At 57.9% G+C, this 22558-nt stretch overlaps 9 protein-coding genes across 9 annotated transcripts; 4 read left to right on the plus strand and 5 right to left on the minus strand.

Moving 5' to 3' along the window:
• Positions 1-543: 543 nt before the first annotated feature.
• Positions 544-1629, minus strand: CC84DRAFT_1183697 (putative aromatic ring-opening dioxygenase LigB subunit; the record flags this gene model as incomplete). Its single annotated transcript, XM_018180701.1, has 4 exons — positions 544-793; positions 848-972; positions 1006-1049; positions 1107-1629. 4 exons carry the CDS (start codon positions 1627-1629, stop codon positions 544-546), a joined length of 942 nt encoding a protein of 313 aa, XP_018039655.1.
• A 2740-nt stretch (positions 1630-4369) lies between these two features.
• Positions 4370-6635, minus strand: CC84DRAFT_1193179 (nucleolar GTP-binding protein 2). Its single transcript, XM_018181279.1, has 2 exons — positions 6433-6635; positions 4370-6385 (listed from the first exon to the last, which is right to left on the minus strand). Exons 1-2 carry the CDS (start codon positions 6571-6573, stop codon positions 4502-4504), a joined length of 2025 nt encoding a protein of 674 aa, XP_018039656.1. The 5' UTR covers positions 6574-6635; the 3' UTR covers positions 4370-4501.
• Positions 6636-6745: 110 nt separating this feature from the next.
• On the plus strand, positions 6746-8446 carry CC84DRAFT_1136812 (Low temperature viability protein). Its single transcript, XM_018176116.1, has 2 exons — positions 6746-6840; positions 6891-8446. Exons 1-2 carry the CDS (start codon positions 6821-6823, stop codon positions 8359-8361), a joined length of 1491 nt encoding a protein of 496 aa, XP_018039657.1. The 5' UTR covers positions 6746-6820; the 3' UTR covers positions 8362-8446.
• A 280-nt stretch (positions 8447-8726) lies between these two features.
• CC84DRAFT_1084971 (snare-like protein) lies at positions 8727-9280 on the minus strand (the record flags this gene model as incomplete). The annotated part of the gene is made up of 2 exons (XM_018174076.1): positions 8727-9184; positions 9244-9280. The coding sequence occupies 2 exons, from the start codon at positions 9278-9280 to the stop codon at positions 8727-8729; spliced, it is 495 nt and encodes a 164-aa protein (XP_018039658.1).
• A 219-nt stretch (positions 9281-9499) lies between these two features.
• CC84DRAFT_1160474 (Pkinase-domain-containing protein) lies at positions 9500-12641 on the plus strand. The gene is made up of 7 exons (XM_018177507.1): positions 9500-9764; positions 9856-9925; positions 9981-10130; positions 10234-10627; positions 10678-11087; positions 11136-11270; positions 11424-12641. Exons 1-7 carry the CDS (start codon positions 9637-9639, stop codon positions 12552-12554), a joined length of 2418 nt encoding a protein of 805 aa, XP_018039659.1. The 5' UTR covers positions 9500-9636; the 3' UTR covers positions 12555-12641.
• A 1681-nt stretch (positions 12642-14322) lies between these two features.
• CC84DRAFT_433418 (uncharacterized protein) lies at positions 14323-15135 on the minus strand. Its single transcript, XM_018186238.1, has one exon. It carries the CDS (start codon positions 15033-15035, stop codon positions 14547-14549), a length of 489 nt encoding a protein of 162 aa, XP_018039660.1. The 5' UTR covers positions 15036-15135; the 3' UTR covers positions 14323-14546.
• On the minus strand, positions 15136-16005 carry CC84DRAFT_433417 (uncharacterized protein). The gene has a single exon (XM_018186237.1). The coding sequence runs from the start codon at positions 15801-15803 to the stop codon at positions 15237-15239; it is 567 nt and encodes a 188-aa protein (XP_018039661.1). The 5' UTR covers positions 15804-16005; the 3' UTR covers positions 15136-15236.
• Positions 16006-16837: 832 nt separating this feature from the next.
• CC84DRAFT_1082606 (Pkinase-domain-containing protein) lies at positions 16838-18176 on the plus strand (the record flags this gene model as incomplete). Its single annotated transcript, XM_018173989.1, has 2 exons — positions 16838-17995; positions 18045-18176. 2 exons carry the CDS (start codon positions 16838-16840, stop codon positions 18174-18176), a joined length of 1290 nt encoding a protein of 429 aa, XP_018039662.1.
• A 629-nt stretch (positions 18177-18805) lies between these two features.
• On the plus strand, positions 18806-22431 carry CC84DRAFT_433432 (uncharacterized protein). Its single transcript, XM_018186239.1, has one exon. The coding sequence runs from the start codon at positions 18972-18974 to the stop codon at positions 21984-21986; it is 3015 nt and encodes a 1004-aa protein (XP_018039663.1). The 5' UTR covers positions 18806-18971; the 3' UTR covers positions 21987-22431.
• The last annotated feature ends 127 nt before the right edge of the window (positions 22432-22558 follow it).

The following is a 22558-nucleotide window of genomic DNA, read 5'->3' on the forward strand; positions in this document are numbered from 1 at the left end:
CCTACAGAGTTGCTCGAGTCTGGCGGTGAACACAACATGCCATAAGCTATGCGTTCTGGAAGTCAGAGAGTATCTGAGGGTGAAATGATATTCAGTCTCACAATGATGCTAACTGGTCGCATTGAAGCGACAACCCTGTCGAGCTATAATTGAGCAAACTTTTCATTCCAAAGGTTCCAACATTGCAGCGGGATGCTGGCACGACAAAAGTGGACATCGCGTTCTTTCAAGTGGTCTATAGGCATGCCTACTACTACTCTGGCCACTCGTTATGGAATCACGTGCTGCAATAGTATATTCCCCCGAATCAATCAAACTCCGTCAATCAGGAATTCAACGAATTAATGCATGTATCAGCACAATGCCTGGCGGGGAAAACTGCGCTTAGTAGACATGCTGTCCCGGGGCTCACTGTAGATTGTACGTTCTCAACCCTATTATAGTGAGCTTCTACGGGATAAGTGCACTAAACTCCATTCTGTATCAGCCACTATGCAGGGTAAATATGGCTTCCGAATATCACTGAATGCGTCAGAATCAGTTTCAGGCCCCAGGAACCTTTCCAAAGCGATACTGCGCCCAGCTCAAGCTCCCCTCTGTAAGCGTCCACAGCCGCTCCCCAGTATCATTATTCGCGGCCCCGGCAACAACATACATTGGAAGCAGATGCTCTAATGTAGGGGCAGCCTTTCTCGCATCCTCACGGTTCAACAATCCCGCCATTTTGGCCTCTCGGTCCTCTGGCAGCGTGGTCGCAGCTTCCTTGAGTGCGTCGTCGAATGTGAAAACGTACCTTGATGCTATTAGTAGAAGTGACAATCCAACAGAATTTTGAATGATCCCTTACGGCATAGTTCTCCCCGTCCCTCTGGTGGCGCGGAAATCGTACAGGTTGTGCACCGCCATACCTGCACCAACAATCAGTATGCCTTCCTGACGCAGACTTTGCAGCGCTTGTCCCAGACGGTAGTGCTAGGTGACGTCTTCGTTCGCAAAGAGCGAGACTTGTACGATTGGGACGTGCAGTGGGTTCTTCTTTGGATCGAAGGCTTGGGAATGAAAGTATCAGCGATCGCGCGCCTGCTTTCGTCGCACGACATACTGACCAGCTGCAAACCTGACCCACACGCCGTGGTCCAGCCCCCGCTTCACTTTCTCAATCTTGACGCCGCTCTTCTCTAGCAGAGTCGCGACTTTGTCCGCGAGCTCAGGACTGCCCTTGCTGGGGTACTTGAACTCGTAGTAATGTTTCGGGAAGCCGTAGAAGTCATAGATGATGTCCGTTTCCTCAGCTGCATTGATGGCAATGCTGGTATGGCCGCCCTGCCAGTGCGCAGAGAAGACGACTATGGCTTTTGGCTTGACGCGCGTGGTGATTTCGTTGCCGACCGATGTGAGCTGGGCGTAGGCAGGGTGGTGGGTGTTCTCCATGAAGTTGGGCCCGCCGATGCCGAGAAAGTAGACGGGCATCATTTGAGTGGGGGTAGTCATGGTGGTGTGCAAAGGTAGTAATGAGAATTCAACCCGTATGGCTTGTTGCCGTTTGCAAAGCAAGGGGATGGAGAGTCCAGCCAGGAGAACAGAAAAGCGTATGTACTTGAGAAAAGGATCTGAGCAATCAAAGCACATGATATAAATCAACGACGATGGCGTGAAAAGATTCCATTCGTTGAAACATCAATCTCTGTCTCCTGTCAACATAAGGACACACGGAAGCTAAGTCAAGCGTGTGATAGATAGCAAGGCTAGGCCATTAGCTAGTCCTTCGGAGTTACCGTCTGGATTCCAACATCCGATACCGAGAGGATCTAGTTCAAAGGTTTGTCGGCAAAGTATGCTCCGATATTGTATCCGACTTGTCGGCGGGTTCAGTGGCTGGGTTGAGAGTCGAGCACGTGGAAGCACCACATGGAATGCTGATGCACCTTACCAATTGCGATTTAGAACGACATCCCGCGCGGCTTGAGGATTATGTAAAGTGCACCATCAACGTTCAACCAATCGAAAAGTACTCACTTCGACAGGGTCCTTGCCGCGCGGCTTCTACTATCCCTGGTAGGTCCGCCATACCCCAACGGGTACTGCCCGATACATTTGCGGTAGACTCAAACGATGGAGGGGGATCATGGGCGGATTTCCAATCTTCGGGCTGAAGACGCGGCGGACGAACTTGCGGGCGAACGTACATGAGCGGCGGGTGGAAGTGGTACAAACACTGTACATTCAAGACATCGACTGGAGATTACAATCAACCTCTCCCCTTACTCGTTCTGCCGACCACAAAGATACCACGATCGTTGGCCGCTAAAAGTGGTATTATATATAGCCCAGACAATGAACGGCTTCTTGAGCTGCCAAGGGGTCATCCATTGCTGCCGTCATCCTTGTATCTTGAAGCGGCCCGGAGATCAGTGTAGAAAGATATTCAGCGGACTTCGCAGGTCCGAGAACCGTCGATCTTGTTGTTGATATTACACAAGCTGAATTCAATTCCTGCTCCCAGCTTAGCCAGGTTCATCGCTGGCGCTGTATCTTTCAGCAGCTGTGAAAGAGTATGTCTTGCTGTTGTCGCAAACAAGGTACCAGTGCTCTCATCATCGATGCTCTAAGCATGAGGTCACTAGTTAAGTTATCGAATATTGAGATACACTACCAGCCACGAGCAAAGGTGCATGGGCAACGTCTCGAGCGAGACTCTCGTGTCCAGCCCCTTGAGGTTGGTTCTCAGGACGAACACGGCTCTTGACCTGTATTGGGCAGCTTTTTCAATGCTTTCTACGAGGCTGAAGGCGCTGAATCATTTCACCGACCGAGGACGGTCAATCAGCAAGCTACCTCAGAAGTTCGTTAAGGTTCTCCTGGTTTGGCAACCGAGCGTATGCAAGATCCAATGGGGTGCGGCCTTTGGAAACTCTCATATCTAGACGTTCCATGATCGATCAACTTCCTCACAGTCCAGATTGATGACAGAGAAACTGCAAGATGAATTGGCGCCCGGCCATTCTTGTCCTTAACTTCCAGGTGGCAGCGTCTCGGCGGACCTTTGTTCCAGGCAAGTCCTTCCATGGCCTGAATTGTTGACCTACGAGCAGCTAAGTGGAACCTAGTACGCCCGTGCCCATCTTTCACATAAGGACTTGAACCACGAGATACAAGGAAGCTGACTATCGCCTTCGGGCCCTCGTGGCAGGTAAGATGTAGTGGAGCAATTCGATCTCGATTGGCTTGGTCTTGTAGTCAACCTTTCTCCTTGGTAGGTCCAACGCGCTTTACAGATTCAATGAGGATGCTTGCAATATACAGGGGTAATTTACTAGCCATGCGTGTTGATGCAACCATTTGCAGCGCTGTACAACCATCACCGTCACGACAAAAGGGATCAGCATCACTTTCGATAAGATACTTGATCACGTGGTGGTGGGTGTGGGCTATAGCGAGCATTAACGGATAGTTAAGCTTTCCACCTTGCTCATTTAGATAGGGGTCCGCTATTTCGCATAGCCATCGCAACCATGTAAGCAGGTTGAATTCAACGGCATAATACAGCAAAGTGGCCCCGTAGCGCATGTCTTCCGACTCTCCTGAAAGCGCTTCGGTCTACGTGGGTCTGACGTCAGTCTTGCTGGAACGATATGACATCTTTCCTGGTATCGTTAGGCATGTGTGGCATGGAACGTAAAGAAGTCCTGGTAATAATGCAGCAGAGCCGGTATTTCCTGGACGACGTTATACTTGAATGAATCATCTGATTTTGTCAAAACGATCGACAAAACATCAGACAAGCGACGTAGGCAGGCAGGCTGACTGACCTTCCGAGGCGATATTGGTAGATTCAGTTGAGCAATACGTATCCTTGGATATGTCGTCGGAGAACAAGACAGCGACAGGCTCGATTCGCGCCTAGAGACCGAAAACTCCATCGCTCCCACTGATCTGTTTTCGAATGTTGCGCTTGACCAGAAACTTGTTTCACTGTGAGCCTTACAAATTCGGTACATGCCGCTGGCTCGATGGCGGCTCTGATTCTCGATATCAAATTCGATGATTTGCTTCTCCAATACCCTGGTGAATTCACTGTAAGGACCTGGCTCGGTAGAGTTCAATTTGGCAATTTCGGGACTTCTTTGGGCAGTTGCAAGCGCTTCCGGAGCATGGCTTTGTTCGGCTCCACGTCTGCTGGAAGGTGTCACATCGTCGAGGGACCCATAACTAGTCAGCAGAGCCAGGATTGACACAAGCCCACATCCTTCAGGACGTATCATCTCTGGATCAAGAAGCGCACAGCCCTCTCCCGCAACGAAAAACTCTCGTACTTTCTCATGGGTCACATCAAAGTATGGCATGCTCTCGTAAGAGCCCGCCTGCGTGTGATACGATTTTTGCATTTATGATTCAGGGTCATCAATATAGTGACCTCCGAAGTACGTCAGCCCTGGAATCAAGAAAACAACCCCTCCAGCGCCTGTCCTGCACGAAATCGATCGTCATAGCTATGCTCGATCTACTCATACTCTTCTCTAACCTTCTTCGCCCTCCGCTTATTCGCTTTGAAGTGCTTCTTGCTGCTCGTCTGTAGCTCGCTAACATCCACACCCTTCTCCATCGCCGTCACAGCCTTCAGTTTCCTCCCGCTGAGCTGCTTACCCTGCTCGCTGTACTGGTAGTGGAACGGCCGTGACACGTGCCCGGTGCGGTTCGCGCCGAAGAACGTCTTGTCTAGCCTTGACCCCTTCTCACCTGTGAGCGGAGCCATGTCAATGTCGAGGTCCTCGTCCATCTCGGAAGGGTCTTCGTTGTCGGCGAGCGAAGTGGCAGCCGCGGCGGCGAGGTGGCGGCGGCGCTTCTCGGGGAGGTGGTTGATGTCGTAGAGTTCGCGATTGAATTGTCTGGCGTCGGTTGGGGGCTCGGTCGGTGGGGGATGGACGTAGAGCAACTTGCCCTTTACGTAGTCCTTGAGAATGTAACGTGCTGCACGCGACTCGTCTGGCTGTCCTAAGCCCTGCGTCTGGAACCCTCTTGCGATGGCGTAGGCACGGAGAATCTCTTCCGAAGTCGGGACACCGGTACCGCCTTCTTCACGCGGTCGGATTTCAATCTTCATTCCGTAGATGGCTTCGAGGAAGGGTTTGGGGACGCGCTGTGCGACTAAGCCTGCCGGCCCAGTGTACTCGCGCAGCTGGTCAATCGGGAGAACACCTGCACAGACGAGCTCGCCCTTGGTTGTCGCAAAGTTGGGGAAGACGAGACCAGGGCAATCGCAGAGGATGACCTGGTCGCTGAGGTGTATGGTCTGGAAGTGCTTTGTTTTACCAGGAGTCGCAGAAACCGACACCTTCTTTGCGCCGATGAGGGCGTTGATGGTGGAGGACTTTCCGACGTTAGGGTAACCCACGAGACCGATCTGTGTCTTACGTCGCGCACCGTCCGGGCCTGTGTCGACATCTGGCGCGTGTTCCAGGAAAAGCGCCTCAAGCTCGTCGGTTGTCAGGATGCGTATCCGCTCCTCGTCGTCGGACAAAGGAACATCACCAGATGAACCTGGGACGGTTTCCTCGTCGACCCGCTTTGCCTCTTCTTCCTTTTTGTCCTGAAGTTCAATCTTCTTGGCTTCTTTTGCAAGATCATCACCTTCAGGGTCGATTTCCTCCTCCACGTCGTCCTCGTCGGCATAATCATCAGAATCGTCAGAGGCGTCAGAATCCTCCTCTTCCTCATCGCTTCGGTCAAGTCCATCTCTAGCTGCGTTCATCTCTTTGGCCAGCTCCGCAGAGAAGAACTTGTAGTTGATGCCCTTGTCCACGAAGTAGTCTGCCCAAGCTTTACGCTGGTCCAAGGTCATCATGTCTGCCTTGTTGACTAGCAGCAAGTTGTTCTTCTTCGGGTCCACCTCCTTCACGTACGTCTCCAGGTCCTCGCTTCGGAACAGCAGCGGATTTCGCGCATCTACGATTTGCACGACCAAGTCGGACCTCTCGATAACGCGCCACAGCTGCCTCCAGACCTCGAGGTTTCGCTCAAACGGCGTCATAAGAAGATCGTTGTTCTCCTGCAGCTCGGCCAGCCCTCTCCGCCACTGCAGCAGCGACTCGCGCTCTCGTGTGTCCAGTTGCTGGGGGGTTGTCTTCTCGTCCCAGTGAGGCCTCCTCGGTACGCTCAGCTTTTCCTTGTTCTCTCTGTGTTTCCGCACGGCGGTGCGCTCTTCATCTGCGGAGAGCAGATAGGGGTTCTTCTGGTCGCGGTGGATGATCTTGACGTTGTTCAGCTTCTCGGCGGTGAAGTCGGTGCCGGCGAGCTCGGCGGTGGAAAGGAACTCGTCGAGGTCGTTCTGCTCCGTCACAGAGCGCATCTTGACCCACGCAGCCTCCTTCTTGTCGTTTGTGATGTACTGGCAGACGTTAGCGCGTCGTCTCAGCGAAACAGGCACATACGGACCCTCTCTCCATTCTGTCCTGTCCGCTCGATGCCGCCCTGGAAGTTGCCCTTGCGCATGTCGGCACCCTTGCCCTTGCCGAAGCGGTCGTTCATGAGGCTGTTGCCCAGCCCCACGCTCTTCTTTGACTTTGCGAGCACCATGGTTGCGACTGGTGCTGTGGGTCGTGTGTTGATGTGTGTTTGAGTGCGTTGGGAGAGTTGGGCTCTGGTGGTCGGCGAAAACTCGCCCCCGCTATCGTCATTCACCCCTCGCTAAATTTTGAAAAGAAATGTCGAACCGCGCCCCGCGTCCGCCGCCCGACTTTTGTGCTAGCCGCTTCTTGGGCGTTGGCCTACCCACTGGGCGCACCCACGACACCTTTTCACACCACACTTCGCTACCGCCAGCATGCCGCGCCGAAGGTTTATGTAGGACGCACTGGATTTGCAATTCGTGGACACCCCGCTAACCCCGCCAGCGATAAGAAGGACGCGATCAACTACCGCCTCGTGCACCGCGCCCAGAATGACCCGCGCATTCACGATGAAAACGCCTCGTCCATGGTCTTTGCCGAGATCGAAGGCAAGAACACGCGCGACAGTTCAGAGCCCGCAGGCAGTTCGCGAGCCTCGCAATACTCTTCCGCCTCACGATGGACGACCGGCACGGGACGAACTGGAAGGAGCCAAATCAAGTCGCGCAAGGACCTAGAGCCCGAATTCGCGACTGATGTGCGCAAGAACGAGGGCGAGGCTGCCAGCTACGGCATCTTCTACGACGACTCCGAGTACGACTACATGCAGCACATGCGGGACCTCAACAGCGGAGGCGGCGATGCCTACTTCATCGAGGCCAAGCAGCCGAAGAAGGGCAAGCAGAAGATGGATTTGGCAGACGCGCTTCGTGCCGCCACGCTGGACGACAGGCAGAGCGACGCCGGGATCAGCATGAGCAGCAGCATCAGTCGTGCGGCCAGCGATGTCTTCGGCGAGGACCTTGCGCCCTCTGAGTTTGTGAGAAAGACGACATACCAGGACCAGCAGAACATCCCGGATGCCATTGCAGGTTTCCAGCCCGACATGGACCCGCGACTGCGCGAAGTGCTGGAGGCTTTGGAGGATGAAGCTTATGTCGAGGATGAGGAAGACTTCTTCTCCGAGCTGACGCAGGACCCCGCCGAGGTTGGGCAGTACGAGTGGGAAGAGCAAGACTTTGACGATGGCGGCGACACCATGGACCGCTTCCTCGACGAAGAGGACCCAGGCTGGGAGACTGACGACACCATCAAGGCGTCTTCACCGAAGCCAAAGACGGAGAAGGAGGCTGTGGAACCCACCGACCCTGCAACACTGCCAGCGCCAGACGAGGCGCCAGCTCCCGCCGAGGAGGGCAGCATGGACTACATGGAGGCGTTCAAAAAGTTCAAGAGCGACGCCAAGTCCGGCAAAGCACCCAAAGCCGCTGCGCCCTCCGACATGCAATCCTCGATCATGACGGGCGCCTCGGCGCTCACGGCCGGCGGCCGAAAGAAGAAGCGCAAGGGAGCCCTCACGAATCCGTCCAACTACAGCATGTCGTCGTCGGCGCTGCACCGCACCGAGGGCCTTACGCTGCTCGACCAGCGCTTCGACAGGATCGAGGAGGAGTACGCCGACGACGAGTTCCCCGACGACGCGTCGATGGTGTCGGGCATGAGCAAAATGTCTGGCTTCAGCGCCATGTCGGGCATGTCCGGGCTGTCAAACATGAGCGAGGCGCCGCAGCTGAGGTCGGACTTTGACAGCATCATGGACGATTTCTTGGGGACGCACACGACGGTCGGTAAGAGGAACAACAGAATCCGGAAGGGCAAGGTCATGAGTGGGTTGGAACAATTGGACGAGGTGCGCAAGGGACTGGGGCCGGCGAGGATCAACGGGCGCCCGAGACCGTCCAACGTGACGGCGTAGATGGGGAGAGGATAGGGAGATGCATGGGGGGCGTTCTGGGACACGAAAAGCATGCTATACCCGGTAGACTTTGGCACGAATTACGAACATTTGATGTACATGGACTGCTGGACAGCCTTCGTCTTGTATCAACTCCGACGAGCGTAGTTTGTGCAAGGCTGTCGCTTTTCGACACGGCCTGCTGTTGGCTCCTACGATGCCTCCTGAACGGAATGGGTATCTTTGTCGCGTATTCGACACGCCTCTCGCCCGCGTTCGTCGGCCCTTTGGCCAGCAAGCACTTTGGCAACCTGATCTAATCTTGACCGGACCCTCACCGTCACCCCTGGCGTTCCCTGAGTGTCCGTCTGCCTCATCTCGCCAGCTCACGCCGGCAACGCCGTAGTGACAAACAACTCCAGCGCCCTCTCAAACAGCTCGTTCGCGACGCCGATGCCCCCGGGATGCTCGACGGGCGCGAGCGGGTTCTTGACCACGTACTCGACATAGAGATTGGCCCAGATCTGGTGCAGGTACGGGCGCAGATTGTTCAGCTTGGTGTCGGTGAGCATGACGAACTTCATGCGGGTGGGCGTCTCGTAGTAGTGCAGCTTGTACTCGCCGGTGCGGTAGGAGAGGAAGGTGTCGTCGGTGCCGCCGAGCTTGTGGACCATGTTGCGCAGGCTGAAGACGAGGCCGAAGATGAGCTTCTCGGCGTCGGAGGCATGGGCGCGGGCGGCGGGGGACGACGAGAGGGTGGACGAGGTCGAGGCCGGGCGGGGCGTCTTGGAGGAGGACGAGGCCGGGCGCGTGGGCGTCCAGCGGCGCGAGTAGATGCATTCGGCTGGGGGGGTCAGCGGCGGGCCGGCGACGAGAGAGCAATGCACGGGCACATGGACGTACTGTGACGGTCGAAGATGTAGAAGGAGTAGAGCACCATGGCGGCGGCGACGTGAGGCTTTCCTGGCCAGAGGCTCGCAGACGCGCTGGTGGGCCGGGATGCACTTGGCCTGGACGAGGTGCTGGGGGCGCGGCGGGCGGATAGGGCCCCGCGAATGCAGGCGCTCGCCAAGGCCGCGTGCACTGTGCGGCGTCCGGCAGCGGGGCAGACGCCGCCCGTGCTTGGCCAGCGCTGCGCGGCCAGCCTGAAGCTCTGAGCCCGCAGAATCTGGGACTGCTGCCACCGTCCTCCCCCCGCGCCCTGCCGCCTGCCTCTGAATTGGCGCCTCTGCCCTCCGCTGCTGGCCCGACTCCACCGCGCCCTGCCCCTCGCCCTGCTGTCGCCGTGTCCAGACGATGCTCCAGCCGCCCGCGACGGCGCAGCCAGAAGAGACGGACATCCCAGGAATCTTCACCAGCGAGCATGTCGAGCTCGACGTGCCCAACGTAGGCAGCGACGGCCGCCCGCCCGCCGTCAAGTACACGTACGTGCCCGCCCGCCCCGGGGGCTGCGCGCTGGCCTCCCTCTGCTGGCCGTGCCCCGCCGTGCTGCTCCCGCGCTGATGCCCGCCGCAGGTCGCTGCCCGCCTACCACTCGCCGCTGCGGCACCACAAGCGCGCGGCCTCGTCGACGCGCAGGGTCAAGGTGCGCCCGCGTCCCAGTGCCCCTGGCGCGCCGCTTCCCCGTTAACGCTGCAAAGGAAACCCTCAACGCGCGCTCCGAGTACAGCAACTCTGAAGACGACGGCACCGCCCAGCACCGCATCAACCAGTACCTCATCAAGCAGGAGATTGGCCGCGGCTCGTTCGGCGCCGTCCACCTCGCCGTGGACCAGTACGGCCAAGAATATGTGAGGATCCATCCCACGCCGACCAGCGGGAACAACGTCTGGCACTGATGCGGGTTACCTACGGACACGCCCCCTGAACGCACGGCTAACAGCTTGCACACAGGCTGTCAAGGAGTTCTCCAAGTCGCGCCTGCGCAAGCGTGCCCAGTCCAACCTGCTGCGCCGCCCCTCGGCCCGCCGACGACGGCAGGGCGCCCTCGCCGCCGGCCTGGGCTTCAACTCTCCGCTGCACAGACACTCCGCCGGCCGCGAAGAGGACCAGAGCTCGCTGGACCTGATAAAAGAGGAGATTGCCATCATGAAGAAGCTGAACCACCCGAACCTCGTCTCGTTGATCGAAGTGCTCGACGACCCGGACGAGGACTCGCTGTACATGGTCATGGAGATGTGCAAAAAGGGCGTCGTCATGCAGGTAGGTCTCGAGGAGCGCGCAGATCCGTACCCGGAGGAGCAGTGCCGGTGCTGGTTCCGCGACATGATTTTGGGCCTGGAATATCGTATGTAGATTCGCCAACGCCGTGGGACCGCAGCGCTAACGACTGCGCAGTGCACGCCCAAGGCATCATCCACCGTGACATCAAGCCCGACAACTGTCTGATTACCGGCGACGACGTCCTCAAGATTGTCGACTTTGGCGTTTCCGAAATGTTCGACAAGCAGGACCAGATGAAGACGGCCAAATCCGCTGGGTCCCCCGCATTCATGCCCCCAGAGCTGTGCGTGGCCAGGCATGGAGAGGTCGATGGCAAAGCTGTCGACATCTGGTCCATGGGCGTCACCTTGTTCTGCTTGCTGTTCGGACGGATACCCTTTGAGCGACACGGCATGATCGAGCTCTACCAGGCGATACGCATGGAGCAACCCGAGTACGACGAATGCGACGACAATCTCAAGGATCTGCTGCAGAAGCTTCTGGAGAAGGATCCGCAAAAGAGAATCACCATGGAGCAGATACGAGTACGTGAAAACGTGACGAGTATCCCGGACCAGTGCTAACGCATCCAGGAACACCCGTGGGTGACCATGAACGGCACCGATCCTTTACTAGCCCGGGGCGAGAACGTAGCCGCTATAGTCGAGCCTACGGACGAGGAAGTCGATGCCGCCATCACTGGGAACATGGGGCATTTGGTCACAGTGGTAAGTGCGTTTTTATGTGTGCCTCGGACGGGCGTCGCAAGCAAAAGGAAGGGCCATGCCGCTGCAAGTGAACCATCTTTCCGGTCCCGCGCCCACCGCCACCGGCCTGCCTTGTCCCAACGTTCAGTAGCCGTCAGTGCTGACCCCGGTCAGGTGCGAGCAGTAAAACGATTCAAGCAGCTCCTCTTCCGGCGAAGACCAGAACGTCTAGAAGGTATACTGGGCAGTGCTTCCCGCATCGTACAGCCGCCACTTTCGATGCGACCGTCCGGGCTGCGCAAGTCAAAATCGCAGGACGCTGACGACCGCCGGCCCATCGAGGGCGCGCTCGCAACCGAAGGCGTGCACCACGACATCGAGATCGACAACGACGTCCGGCGCTTACCTCAGGGCATAGATAGAGTCGCCTACGAGAAGCCCGGCTTCCGCCCTGCCATCTCCAGCTCCAGAAGCCACCCTACCAAAGCCGGCCTGGCAAGCACGCCCACACCTCCACAGCCCGTTGGAATCACCGACGCCAAGGTCATCCACGAAAACATGTCCTACCGCCCCGCTCCCAGCAGACCCATCACCATCCCCGCCGGCCCCGTACCTTCTGCCCCAGGCACCCCCGTCGGCAAAGGCCACGCCCACGACCCCCTCCAAGACACGCTCTTCCTCGACATTGGCACCGGCGAAGACAGCGTCGCGCCCGGCGACGACACGCACATTGTCAGCGAGTCCCCCGGCGCCGTCGACATCAACGTCTACGAAACCGCCTACCGCGAAGAAGTCGACCGCATCCTCTCCCGGCAGCAAGACTCGGCGGCCACGCCCGGCGCAACCACGGCCCGCCGCCCGACGCTGTACCTCACGCGGCGCATCGAGAACGTCAAGTCCATCATCCGCGACGCGCCGGAGGCCGTCTTCGACCACGGGAAGCAGCCGCCCACCCCCTCGGACCTCAAGACGGGCTTCAAGGGGCTCGTGGAGAAGGCGAAGCTCAACATCGAGTACCGCGGCGAGTGGCAGAAGCTGAACGAGGGAAAGGAGGGCAAGTTATCCCGGATCACGCGGAATGTGCGCGAGAAGAAGAGGGCGGTTGAGGAGGAGCGGGAGATTATCCGGAGAGAGGATCGCGAGAGGGAGAGGGAGAAGGCGTTGGGGCTGGCGGAGAGGAAGGAGAGTTTCAAGGGTGAGAAGGATGGGGAGAAGGAGGGCCGGAGAGGTAGTGCGAGCTCGAGGAGTAGTACGCCGGTGCCGGGGTTGAAGGGTGCGAGTCGGAGCGGGACGCCGGTGCAGTAGGTGTGCGGCGGGGAGGTGAAGACCTTGGGGAATTGGAGGGGAGGGCGAAGCGGGGGAAGGAAAGCGTATCATTAGCGAGGATGACGGTGCCTACACACCTTGACGTACATACCATACCTTGGATCATACTGCAGTGCTGTATCGTGCCAGTGCGACGAGCATCATCCCATGGCTAGGAAGGGGGCCCAGTGTCCTCGAGCCGAGTCTCCACGCCGCACATGAGTACGCCAAAGTAAGCACTGCCGTACTCTGGAACAAGTTCACCGGCAGAGGCTAGACACGGTGCTGTGCTGCGCCGTGCTGTCTTGCATCGCGGCCTGGTCCTGCGTCTCAGCGTCTTGCCGTGATGTTCCTTCCCAGTCAGCCGGTCGAGGCAGCGAAGGGGATTGCATGTGTCGAGGCCGGATGTCTAGGCCATGCGACGGTGGAGATGGAGGTGGAGGTGGAGATGGAGATGAAGATGAACATGGAGAAGGGATGCCTGGCCTGGGACGTGGAGCGTGCACACTGCGGTATCGATGGGAGACGATGTGATACGATACGGCGCGTGGAAGTGGATGTCGAGGTCAAAGTCAAAGTCAAAGTTGAAGTGAAGGTGGTGGGATGTAGGCAGTCAGGGTCCTGTCTGCGTCCGTTCTGTGGGTGGCGGGTAGCGGAGCGAGACAGAGACCCAAGTGGTCCTGGATCCAGCGGGGACGAGGCGGGCGTGGACCATGAGGAGTGCAGGGCGGAGAGGCGACGTGCTTGAGACCGTGGGCGCAAGGTGCATCACAGACATGGTTCTGTGGTCTACGGTTTACGGCTTGAGGAAGAAGGGAGACATCACGGTGAGGTGAAGGCGAGGGGGTTGAGATGTGACGGTATGCTGGTGTGCACAGCCCCAACGGTATCTTCCAGAGTAGGCAAAGTGCCCAGCAATCTCCCCGTCGATGGACGCGTAGGGCATGCCAAGACGAGAAAGAGGTATAGCAGACAGGACTCGAGTGGATGGTATGGTGATGCTAGGCTGCACGAACTGCCCAAAAGCAGAGTATCTTAGGATCTTGATACGCACTACACTTCGCAGCGAGAAAGAGAGAGTGTGGATATTTCTTGAAGTGGCCATACCGTTGTGCACTACACCTAACCCAGGCACCAGGTAAAAGTACTATAGGTACCTTCGAAGTGCCGCGGTAGTCTCGCTACGCGCTCTGCGATGTTCAAATACGTGTGAGCCTAGCGTGGTGTAGCCTGCCTCGCCCAGATTCCCCCAGCGTGTGTAAGGCCTTAGTGTTGTGGCGGAGCAAAGTAGCTAGTATTTTGAGGGTTAGGCTTAGCGCGAGGGATATATGAGGCACGTGGAGGTTCGTATTTGCGTGGCGGGGTCTATGTGTAGTGTGGGGAGAGGCAAGGGCAGATGGTCAAGGAGGTTGCGTGTACGGTGCAGAGACGTGAAGAGCGGCAGAAGAGCGTCAAGTGTCGACAAGATGTCCTGGGCTACCACGTGTGCGTAGTGATGGACACCTTGCAGTTGCTGTGGTATGTCGATTGCCTTGGGTGCTTTGCGGGGTAGTAGGCAGTAAGAGTAATCTTTGGACTACTGAAGGCGGTGGTACGGCCTTTGGGATTGTGACGTACGGAGCGTTCTTCGCGCCGTGGAAAACATACAGAGTTAGCTCGCACAAGATTTGTCTATCGTCGTAGATCTCTCCACGTAACTTCAGCTCCGAGCAATGCTGGAAGCTGAATCTAGTCCCGTTCTGGAACTTTGAATTTGATATTACGAAAAGTCGTTACCGTAGCTCGGCTAGTAGGAAGTGATTCTAAACGTAACCGCGACATGCTGTGTGGGCTAGCCGGAGTCGATGCTCGTGGTTAGTTATTACCCGGCAGGCTACAGTGCTAGCTGCAGCCGTGGCTATGAGTGGTTTCAGTGATCCGTAGGATATCTGGCGATCGTTCTGGGCCCTGCCAGGAAGCGACTGCAGGTGCCCAAAGCCACAAAATGGTGGTTTACCGTTTGAAGAACGAAAGAGATGAGCTCAGTATGCAGCAGCAGTGCCGAAGGGACCACGGGCCGCAGGCAACGAAAATAAAACGGCAGAGATTTGCAGCATGTTGGAGGTACTGTATCTCTAGGGGACGTGCTCCTCCAGGAACGAGGTCTTGTGTCTGAGCGGTTTTCCCCGCCTCTGCATATGCACACGCACATGAAGGACAGATATGCGGTGCTCTCGTCATTTCTGAGTGAGCGTCCAATGGAGTGGAAAGTTGCAACCACGGGTGCGGCGCATCAGCACTGAGGTTGCACATGCGGATGAAGAACAAGAACCGATTTGCAAGGCGAGTGCTTATCTTGCGACACGCAAGGCGCCGCCGTGATCCTCTTGCGAGGCACGGTGGTACGGCAGGCGGTACGTCTTGGCTCCAGGGTTGCTTTTCATGTCGCATGGCGAGAGCGGCGAGCAGCGAAATGCTCGCGCCGTTCCGCCATCCGCACATCAAGCGTGAGCATGCTAAGCGCTAGCCGGAAGGGGACAATGAAGGTACAGAGGACGAAGGAGCCCAGCTCTCGACTCAGCAACAGCCGCAGGCTGAGTGAATTCAAACAGCAGCCTTGGAAACACAGCGAGCGTCGCGGCAGCAGTCCCCAACGAGAGCGCAACACATGCAAAACGACGAAAGCCGACGGCTGACTAATGTTCAAGTGCAACTAATTACCAGGCCGCTGTTCGTGGCGGATGAGCTCAGGGCGCAAACCCGACGGCGCGGATGTCGCCAGATCTTCGGATGGGTCTGTGCGGGCAGCGACTTGCAGCAAAAACGACGGCTGGCGTGCAGAAGCCTGGCTGGGGCGTGTGCCGAGGGAATTGTGAGTGGATGGCTGCTGGGCCCCGGACGAGAGGTGCGGTCTGCGGCGTGACAATTCGACAGCCGAGCACTTTGGCGAGTTGCGCTGCAGCAGCAGCTGGGCCGTGCATGCCCGAGATGGACGCACGAGTATGCGGGCGGCTCAGCGTGTACCTTTGCTGTGGAAGCAGGGGCGTCGCATGGTGTTGTACAGAGGATGGCCGTTCGCTGCTGGCCGGCGTCTTGCAGAGACGATGGGACGGCAGGGAGCCGTCGCGGCCACAGCGAACAGGCGGGCGAAGACGGCGACGTGGGCGCCTGGTGACGACAAGCTTCCGCTGCCGTGATGCTTGTTTGGAGGCTGGCTCGAGTCGCTGGCATCACGTCCTGTCCTGCTGCCGGTCCCGCGACGGCTGACATCACCGGTGGTCTTCACTGACCAAGGCCCACCTGGCCACGGCGGGCGACAGCGACAGGCGCCCGCGTACAGCGGACAGACGGTGACAGCACAAGGGAGCACTGAGGCGCGCCGCTGGCCCACGGGCGCCGCGCTTTCATCCAGCAGTAATGAAAGATGGGGACCCAGCAGGCCGTCTAGCGCTGCTGGCGGCGGGAGCGAGAAGAAAATACCGCACGCAAGTCGCTCCCCGCAGCCCGTCTGCCAATATTTCTTCTGCAGCAGCCCCCAAGGCGGAGGCCGCGTGCTGTCTGTGTCTCGCACGCTGACTGCCTGACTGCCTGGCTGCCGCCGCCCTCTGTGCTGCTCGCACTCACGCACTCACGCACTCACGCACTCACGCACTCACGCACTCTCGTCAACGCCCCACGCCCACGCCGCCCAGCAAACATCGCCTGCCTGCTGCCCGGACCGCTGTCCAAGAGCCCGCTTCCGACATCATCGCGCGCCGATCGCCCCGGTGCCCGGCACAGCCACGACGCCCTCCCGAGCGCGTTGCCAGGCGTTTGTCATCGCCGCCGACACTGCTGCCACCTTCCACGCCGTAGAAACAAGTGCACATCGCCCTTGCTGGCGGCGTCCACCGTGACCGCAACCGTGTTTTCCCAGTACCAGTCGACCCACACCCAACACACGCTGCCGAACCTGATAGCTCTCGCGAGCCGCCGCCGCCTGTTCGCTGTTTTGCGCGTCCTTCAATAACACACCCAGGGCTTCTAGCCCGCGAGACACCTGCGTCTCACTTTCTGCATCCTCGAGCGAAAGCCTCTTTCCCGCGCTGCCGGCCTCGACCGACCTGCTCCCCACCATGGCCGCCCCCACCAGCAACCCCGCCAGCCAGCCCGCCAAAGCGCAGCCTTCGCCCGTCGCCTCCACAAACACCCTCTCGTCGGTCGACTCAAGACCAGACGCGACCGCCACGCTCGCGCCACCCCAGAATGGCATCGCAGCGCCTGCCCCCGCCCATGCCGACGCGCAAAAGGCCAAAAAGCCCACCATGACGTCGCGTCTCAGCAGCATGTTCACTAAGCGCGACGAGAGCAAGGAGGCCCAAAAGGCTGCCCTGGTGGCCGAGAAGAACGCCGAGGTCAAAGCAAGCAACGGCGCTGCTACGCGACCCCAGCCGTCGCGCCAGGCGTCGGTCACTGGCAGGACGGGCGGTACCACGCCCCCCTACCGCCGCTTCTGGGTCAACGACGACGGCACCCACGAGCACCACCTCAAGGTTGCCAAGCGCCAGGAGAAGCTGTCGGACATGTTCCAGAATCTCATGCTGGGCAAGAGGAAGGAGGGCAGCCACAGCGACGAGCAGCCTCTGAGTCTGATGGCCAACTGGGTCGACGTCATGCGCAACGAGAAGGAGAAGCTGGCCGAGCAGAAGAATTCGGCTACCAGCACCACGTCGCAGACCCTCGTACAAAAGTACGGAAAGTGCCAGGAGGTCGTCGGCCGCGGTGCCTTCGGAATCGTGCGTGTCGCACACAAGACCGACGCCAAGGACCCCAAGCGCGAGCAGCTGTACGCTGTCAAGGAGTTCAAGCAACGCCCTGGCGAATCCGCCAAGAAGTACCAGAAGCGCCTGACCGCCGAGTTCTGCATCTCCTCATCCATGCAGCATCCCAACGTCATCAACACGCTCGACCTTCTCCAGGACGACAAGGGCACCTACTGCGAAGTCATGGAGTACTGCTCCGGCGGTGACCTGTACACGCTGGTCCTGGCTGCTGGCCAGCTTGAAGTCGTCGAAGCCGACTGCTTCTTCAAGCAGCTCATGCGTGGTGTCGAGTACATGCACGAGATGGGTGTCGCGCATCGTGACCTGAAGCCTGAGAACCTGCTTCTGACCCAGCATGGCTCCATCAAGATCACCGACTTTGGCAATGGCGAATGCTTCCGCATGGCTTGGGAAAAGGAAGCTCACATGACGGCTGGCCTGTGTGGCTCTGCTCCCTACATTGCCCCAGAAGAGTATGTTGACCGCGAATTTGATCCTCGTGCTGTCGATGTCTGGGCCTGTGGTATCATCTACATGGCTATGAGGACTGGACGGCATCTCTGGCGCCAGGCCCAAAAGGGTGAGGACGAGTTCTTCGACCGCTATCTCGAAGACCGGAAAGAGGAGGCCGGTTATAGGCCTATAGAAGTGCTTCGTCGGGTACGCATATCCCCGTGATTGTATACTGCACCTGCTAACGTACATCTAGCGCCAATGTCGCAATGTCATCTACTCGATTCTAGACCCCAACCCCACGCGCCGACTCACTGCCCACCAGGTCCTCTTCTCCGAGTGGGTCAAGGAGATCAAGGTGTGCCGCGCTGGCGACGAAGGCTTCTGATGCCGCAAACGTTGACCACGGTTTTACTTGTTACATTTTCCTTTTGTTTGCACCTAAGCGTCACCTTTTGCATACCCTTCAGCATGATGCAACAGCATAGCAGGATTTTGGATGTGGACGCTTTCACTTTGGCGTTTCATGGGACCAACGATCATGACTGACCAGCACGGCGTTTCCTGGACGAGGCACAAGACACTTTACGACACGACATTATTAGACCTCTGCCGGCAAGTTTCCCAGGGACTGCGCGGCAGGATGGATGGGCGGGCGGTTTGCAGCGGCTTGGGCGGTGGCGTGGTATTGGAAGCTTTCGCTCGCTGTGTAACATGGACATCTGTTGTATCTGACGGGCTGGACATGACTGGATGCGCCATCTCTTTGGTGGCGATTGATTAGCACGCATTCGATGCACTTGAGCGTGCCTGCGCCATCCCAGGCACACGATGACATTTCAGATTTCCGAATGCAACACATGGCATTGTGATGTTTTGCAGTGCACGCTGACGGATGTTGTACGATACGTAGGATACGACGTGACGAGAGGCCATCGTTTGTACAGTTATCATGAATGAGAAAGTGAATAGCGGCTGGCTGTACCCTGGACCCCGGCTTGGCGCAAGCGAAGAACCAACACGATCAAGACTGCGCGGGGGCGGTGAGATTACCGCTTTGACCACGACGTGTCGCTGTGAAGGGAAACGTATACACCGCTCCCTGCAGCCGCCATTTACCCTGCCGCTGTCCATGTTGCCGGCTCTCGACACTGGACATTGAGTCGAGCTATGCGCCCCAGCAATGACGATAGTTGGCGCACCGCTCCGCAAGTGGACAGTTTACCTGCTGCTCTGCAGCATCCCGACATGCGCCCTCGCGCAAGCGACGAATGAGACGCCCGCCCCCGACAGCAGCTCGACGGCCACTGGATCTGCCAGGGCCCCGCCTGCGACCGCAGCGGCGTCGAAACCTCCCTCCGCCCCCGTTGCCACATGCCCGTACCGCACCATCAACTACATCACCCACTGGCTGCCCCAGCAATGCCTCCGGACCAGCTGGTCAGCCCCTACGCCGAGCGCCGCGGTAGACGAGCCGAGCGGGGAAGGCGCACTCAATACACCAGAGGTGGTGGTGCCGTGGGCTAGACAGGACGCCTCGGGGAGCAAAGTCAGGGCTGAAGTTGAAGCGACAGGACCAGCAGCGGCCGGCGCTGTTGACGCTGCCGCGGAGAATGCGTCTTCGGGCACACAAGCAGAGGCGGAGTTGGAGACCGACTCTCCCTTCGACAGCGACAACTTTCTCTCGTTCGAAGAGTGGAAGAAGAAGAACCTCGAGCGTGTCGGTCAGTCGCCCGACAGCGTGGGCCAGGCTCGTGCTGCAACCTTGGACCAGCGCAATCGACGGCGCCCGGTCAACGTCAACGCCCTCGACTCGCTGGGCGAAGAAGGAGAGATCGAGATAGACTTTAGTGGCTTCGGAAACCCTTCAGAGGGACAGGCAGTGCCCACGAAACCGCCCTCAGCTGCCCAGCAGGACACGGCCACAACTACAGATGGCGAAGACCCCGCTGCACCCAGCTCATGGGCGCTCAGCAAAGATGCGGGCAAGACATGCAAAGAGCGCTTCAACTACGCTTCCTTCGATTGCGCCGCTACAGTCCTCAAGGTCAATCCCAAAGCTAAGAGCACCTCCTCCATCTTGGTCGAGAACAAGGACAGCTACATGCTCACCGAGTGCTCCGCCGAGAACAAATTCATCATCGTCGAGCTGTGCGAAGACATCCTCGTCGACACCATTGTCCTTGCTAATTACGAATTCTTTTCTTCCATGTTCCGACATTTTCGAATTAGCGTTTCTGATCGATACCCCGTGAAGCTGGACCGTTGGCGGGTACTGGGCACATTCGAAGCCCGCAACTCCCGCGAGATCCAGCCCTTTCTCATTACGGAGCCTCAAATTTGGGCCCGATATCTGCGCATTGAGCTTTTGACGCATTATGGTAACGAGTTTTACTGTCCCATGAGTTTACTGAGGGTACATGGTACGACTATGATGGAGCAGTATAGAAGGGAGGAAGAAGAGGCCAGAGGAGACGATGACTTTGCGGAGCCGATTGATGAGGTGGCTGAGGAACCAGTCCAGACCGCGGTGGTCCCTGTTGATGAAAACCTTCCTAGCCAGCAGACTCAAACCAAACCAAACAAGGATTCTGGAATTGAGCAGCAGGTTTCGCCACAAGGAGACAAGAGCCAGAGTTCGACTGATAGTGGAAGCCGCGCTGGTGCCATCGACGAAGAAGCTTCGCATCAACATCGCGAAGCGCATCCATCAGGTCGTGCGTCAGAGGTACCTGGCAGCACTATAACGTACTCCGCTGGCGACGATGCTCCCTCGGACGGTCAACGCCCAGGGCCATCCACCCATTTGGATGCTGCCAAAAACGGCAAGAGAAGCATTGCGAATGACTCTCCCAATGCCGGTCCGGACGCCTTGTCTTCGCCTTCCACTCCGGCTCATATGCCCAAATCACCTACCTCGACAGCAGAGCACTACAGCGGCGATTCGAAGCCTGTATCTTTGCAGGCCACCGACACAAAAGTTGCCACCAATACAGATACTGGCGCTGTACCCTCCAATAAGGGACCATCAAATAATACCAACAGCGGCTCGCAGGCCCCAGCACAAACACGCACGTCTGTGCAATCACAACCAAACACCCCGCCGACGCAGGAATCATTCTTCAAGTCCATCTCGAAACGCCTCCAGTATCTGGAAGCGAACAGCACGCTTTCGCTGCAGTACATCGAAGAGCAGTCTCGCACTCTACGAGACGCTTTCATGAAGGTCGAGAAGAGGCAACTGCAGAAAACCGAAAAGTTTCTAGATCATCTCAACACCACCGTCATGCACGAGCTCAAGAGTTATCGGAACCTGTACGATCAACTGTGGCAAAGTACTATTTTAGAGCTAGAGGGTATGAAGGAACGGCAGCAGGCTGAGATGGGGGAGATTGGGGCGCGACTCAGCATGGTGGCAGACGAGCTCGTGTGGCAGAAGCGGATGGCAGTTGTGCAGTCTACTCTCCTGCTGCTTTGTCTCGGCCTGGTACTCTTTGTGCGATCAGGGACGCTGGGCTCCCAGTCGGACATTCCCATTGTGCAGCAGCTGGGCAACACGTACTCGAGCTTCTTCGACTCACCGTCGCACAGCCCAGAAGGCAGCAGGCGCGTACGACGCAGGCGCACCTTTGGAAACATTTGGCGCAGCGACGCTTCGGCGGCTCTGAGCGATCGCAGCGGTCACGTTAGCGATCTGGTCAACGGTGTGTCGGATGCAGAGACGGACGGTCGCCGCAGCCCTGTGCAAGTCGCTTTCAGTCCGCCCACGCCAATCACACTCGGCGAACCATCCATGGCAAGCAAAGCGGGCTCAGCTTCTCCTGAGCAGTCTGACGGCGTCGCCGCCCGGACCGATCAGCATGACAATGGCCTACCCACGCCAACCGAGGAACCTGGGGACCCACTTTTACTCGAAGAGCAGGCCAAACGTCTCGAAGTCTTGGAAACGCAATCTGGCCCCGCTACGCCACGTGGGTCCCGGGATAGCAGGCCCTCGTGGGAGGAAGTCGACCGGGCCATTCACCTACTCAATGCTGAAGATACGGAGGAGGAGGAGGAATTAAAGAGGAAGGTTAGAGAGCAGCTGAAACGTAGGCGCAGTCCGCTGCAGAGAGCAATCAGCTACGACGGAGTGCGGAGCGGGACCCATTCGCCGGATGAGGATGGTGTTGGACACGACAGCGTGTTTGCGGAGTGATTGATTGATTGATTGCTTGATTGACTAACTGCTGCAATGATCCTCTGTATTTATTCGCGCTGCATCTTTGGCGTTGCATTGGGACGGACGGCCTTCACGATTGAGCGAGCATGCATAGTGGGGATGGCGTTTGGGCTTTGGAGGGGTGCTCCTTTATGGCGAATACATTCATTACATGGAGACTTATGCTTGATGACTCGCATACGTGAATGCAATCGTCACTGCAAGAACTCTCGGACGGTCCTGCTCGGGACCAGAAATAGCCAAAGCTTCATGAACAAGCGTGTGCAGATGCATCCTCCCCCTCCTCCTCAAACGCTCAACCGAGTCTCAGGTCACCGTCAGATAATAATGAAAGAGCATCCTCGGATAGAATCAGAAATCACTCCACGTTGCCAAGGACCTCCACCCCCAGCCAACCAGGGGCGCAGTGGAGGCGGGCCAACTCCGCGAACCTCGGCTGTCCCCGCAACGGAACTTAGCTCGCCTTACCAACGTCCCCGTACAAAGTCGCCTCGGTTGCTGCCATCCTCTCTGTATATCCTCCTGCTGCGCCAGCCCAGCAAGACGAA

This window comes from Paraphaeosphaeria sporulosa (genome assembly GCF_001642045.1).
Source record: "Paraphaeosphaeria sporulosa strain AP3s5-JAC2a unplaced genomic scaffold CC84scaffold_2, whole genome shotgun sequence".
Taxonomy (NCBI): Eukaryota; Fungi; Ascomycota; class Dothideomycetes; order Pleosporales; family Didymosphaeriaceae; genus Paraphaeosphaeria; species Paraphaeosphaeria sporulosa.

Excerpts from the sequence above, each read along its gene's own strand:
- CC84DRAFT_433417 (XM_018186237.1), bottom strand. The coding sequence starts at position 15,803 with ATGTCAGCCGTCGCGGGACCGGCAGCAGGACAGGACGTGATGCCAGCG.
- CC84DRAFT_1136812 (XM_018176116.1), top strand. The coding sequence starts at position 6,821 with ATGCCGCGCCGAAGGTTTAT. Across the intron at positions 6,841-6,890 it reads ATGCCGCGCCGAAGGTTTAT|CGATAAGAAGGACGCGATCA; the intron begins GTAGGACGCACT and ends TAACCCCGCCAG.
- CC84DRAFT_1160474 (XM_018177507.1), top strand. The coding sequence starts at position 9,637 with ATGCTCCAGCCGCCCGCGACGGCGCAGCCAGAAGAGACGGACATCCCA. Across the intron at positions 10,628-10,677 it reads GATTTTGGGCCTGGAATATC|TGCACGCCCAAGGCATCATC; the intron begins GTATGTAGATTC and ends ACGACTGCGCAG. Across the intron at positions 11,271-11,423 it reads TGGGGCATTTGGTCACAGTG|GTGCGAGCAGTAAAACGATT; the intron begins GTAAGTGCGTTT and ends GACCCCGGTCAG.
- CC84DRAFT_1193179 (XM_018181279.1), bottom strand. The coding sequence starts at position 6,573 with ATGGTGCTCGCAAAGTCAAAGAAGAGCGTGGGGCTGGGCAACAGCCTC. Across the intron at positions 6,386-6,432 it reads CAGGACAGAATGGAGAGAGG|TACATCACAAACGACAAGAA; the intron begins GTCCGTATGTGC and ends AACGTCTGCCAG.
- CC84DRAFT_433432 (XM_018186239.1), top strand. The coding sequence starts at position 18,972 with ATGACGATAGTTGGCGCACCGCTCCGCAAGTGGACAGTTTACCTGCTG.
- CC84DRAFT_433418 (XM_018186238.1), bottom strand. The coding sequence starts at position 15,035 with ATGTGCGGATGGCGGAACGGCGCGAGCATTTCGCTGCTCGCCGCTCTC.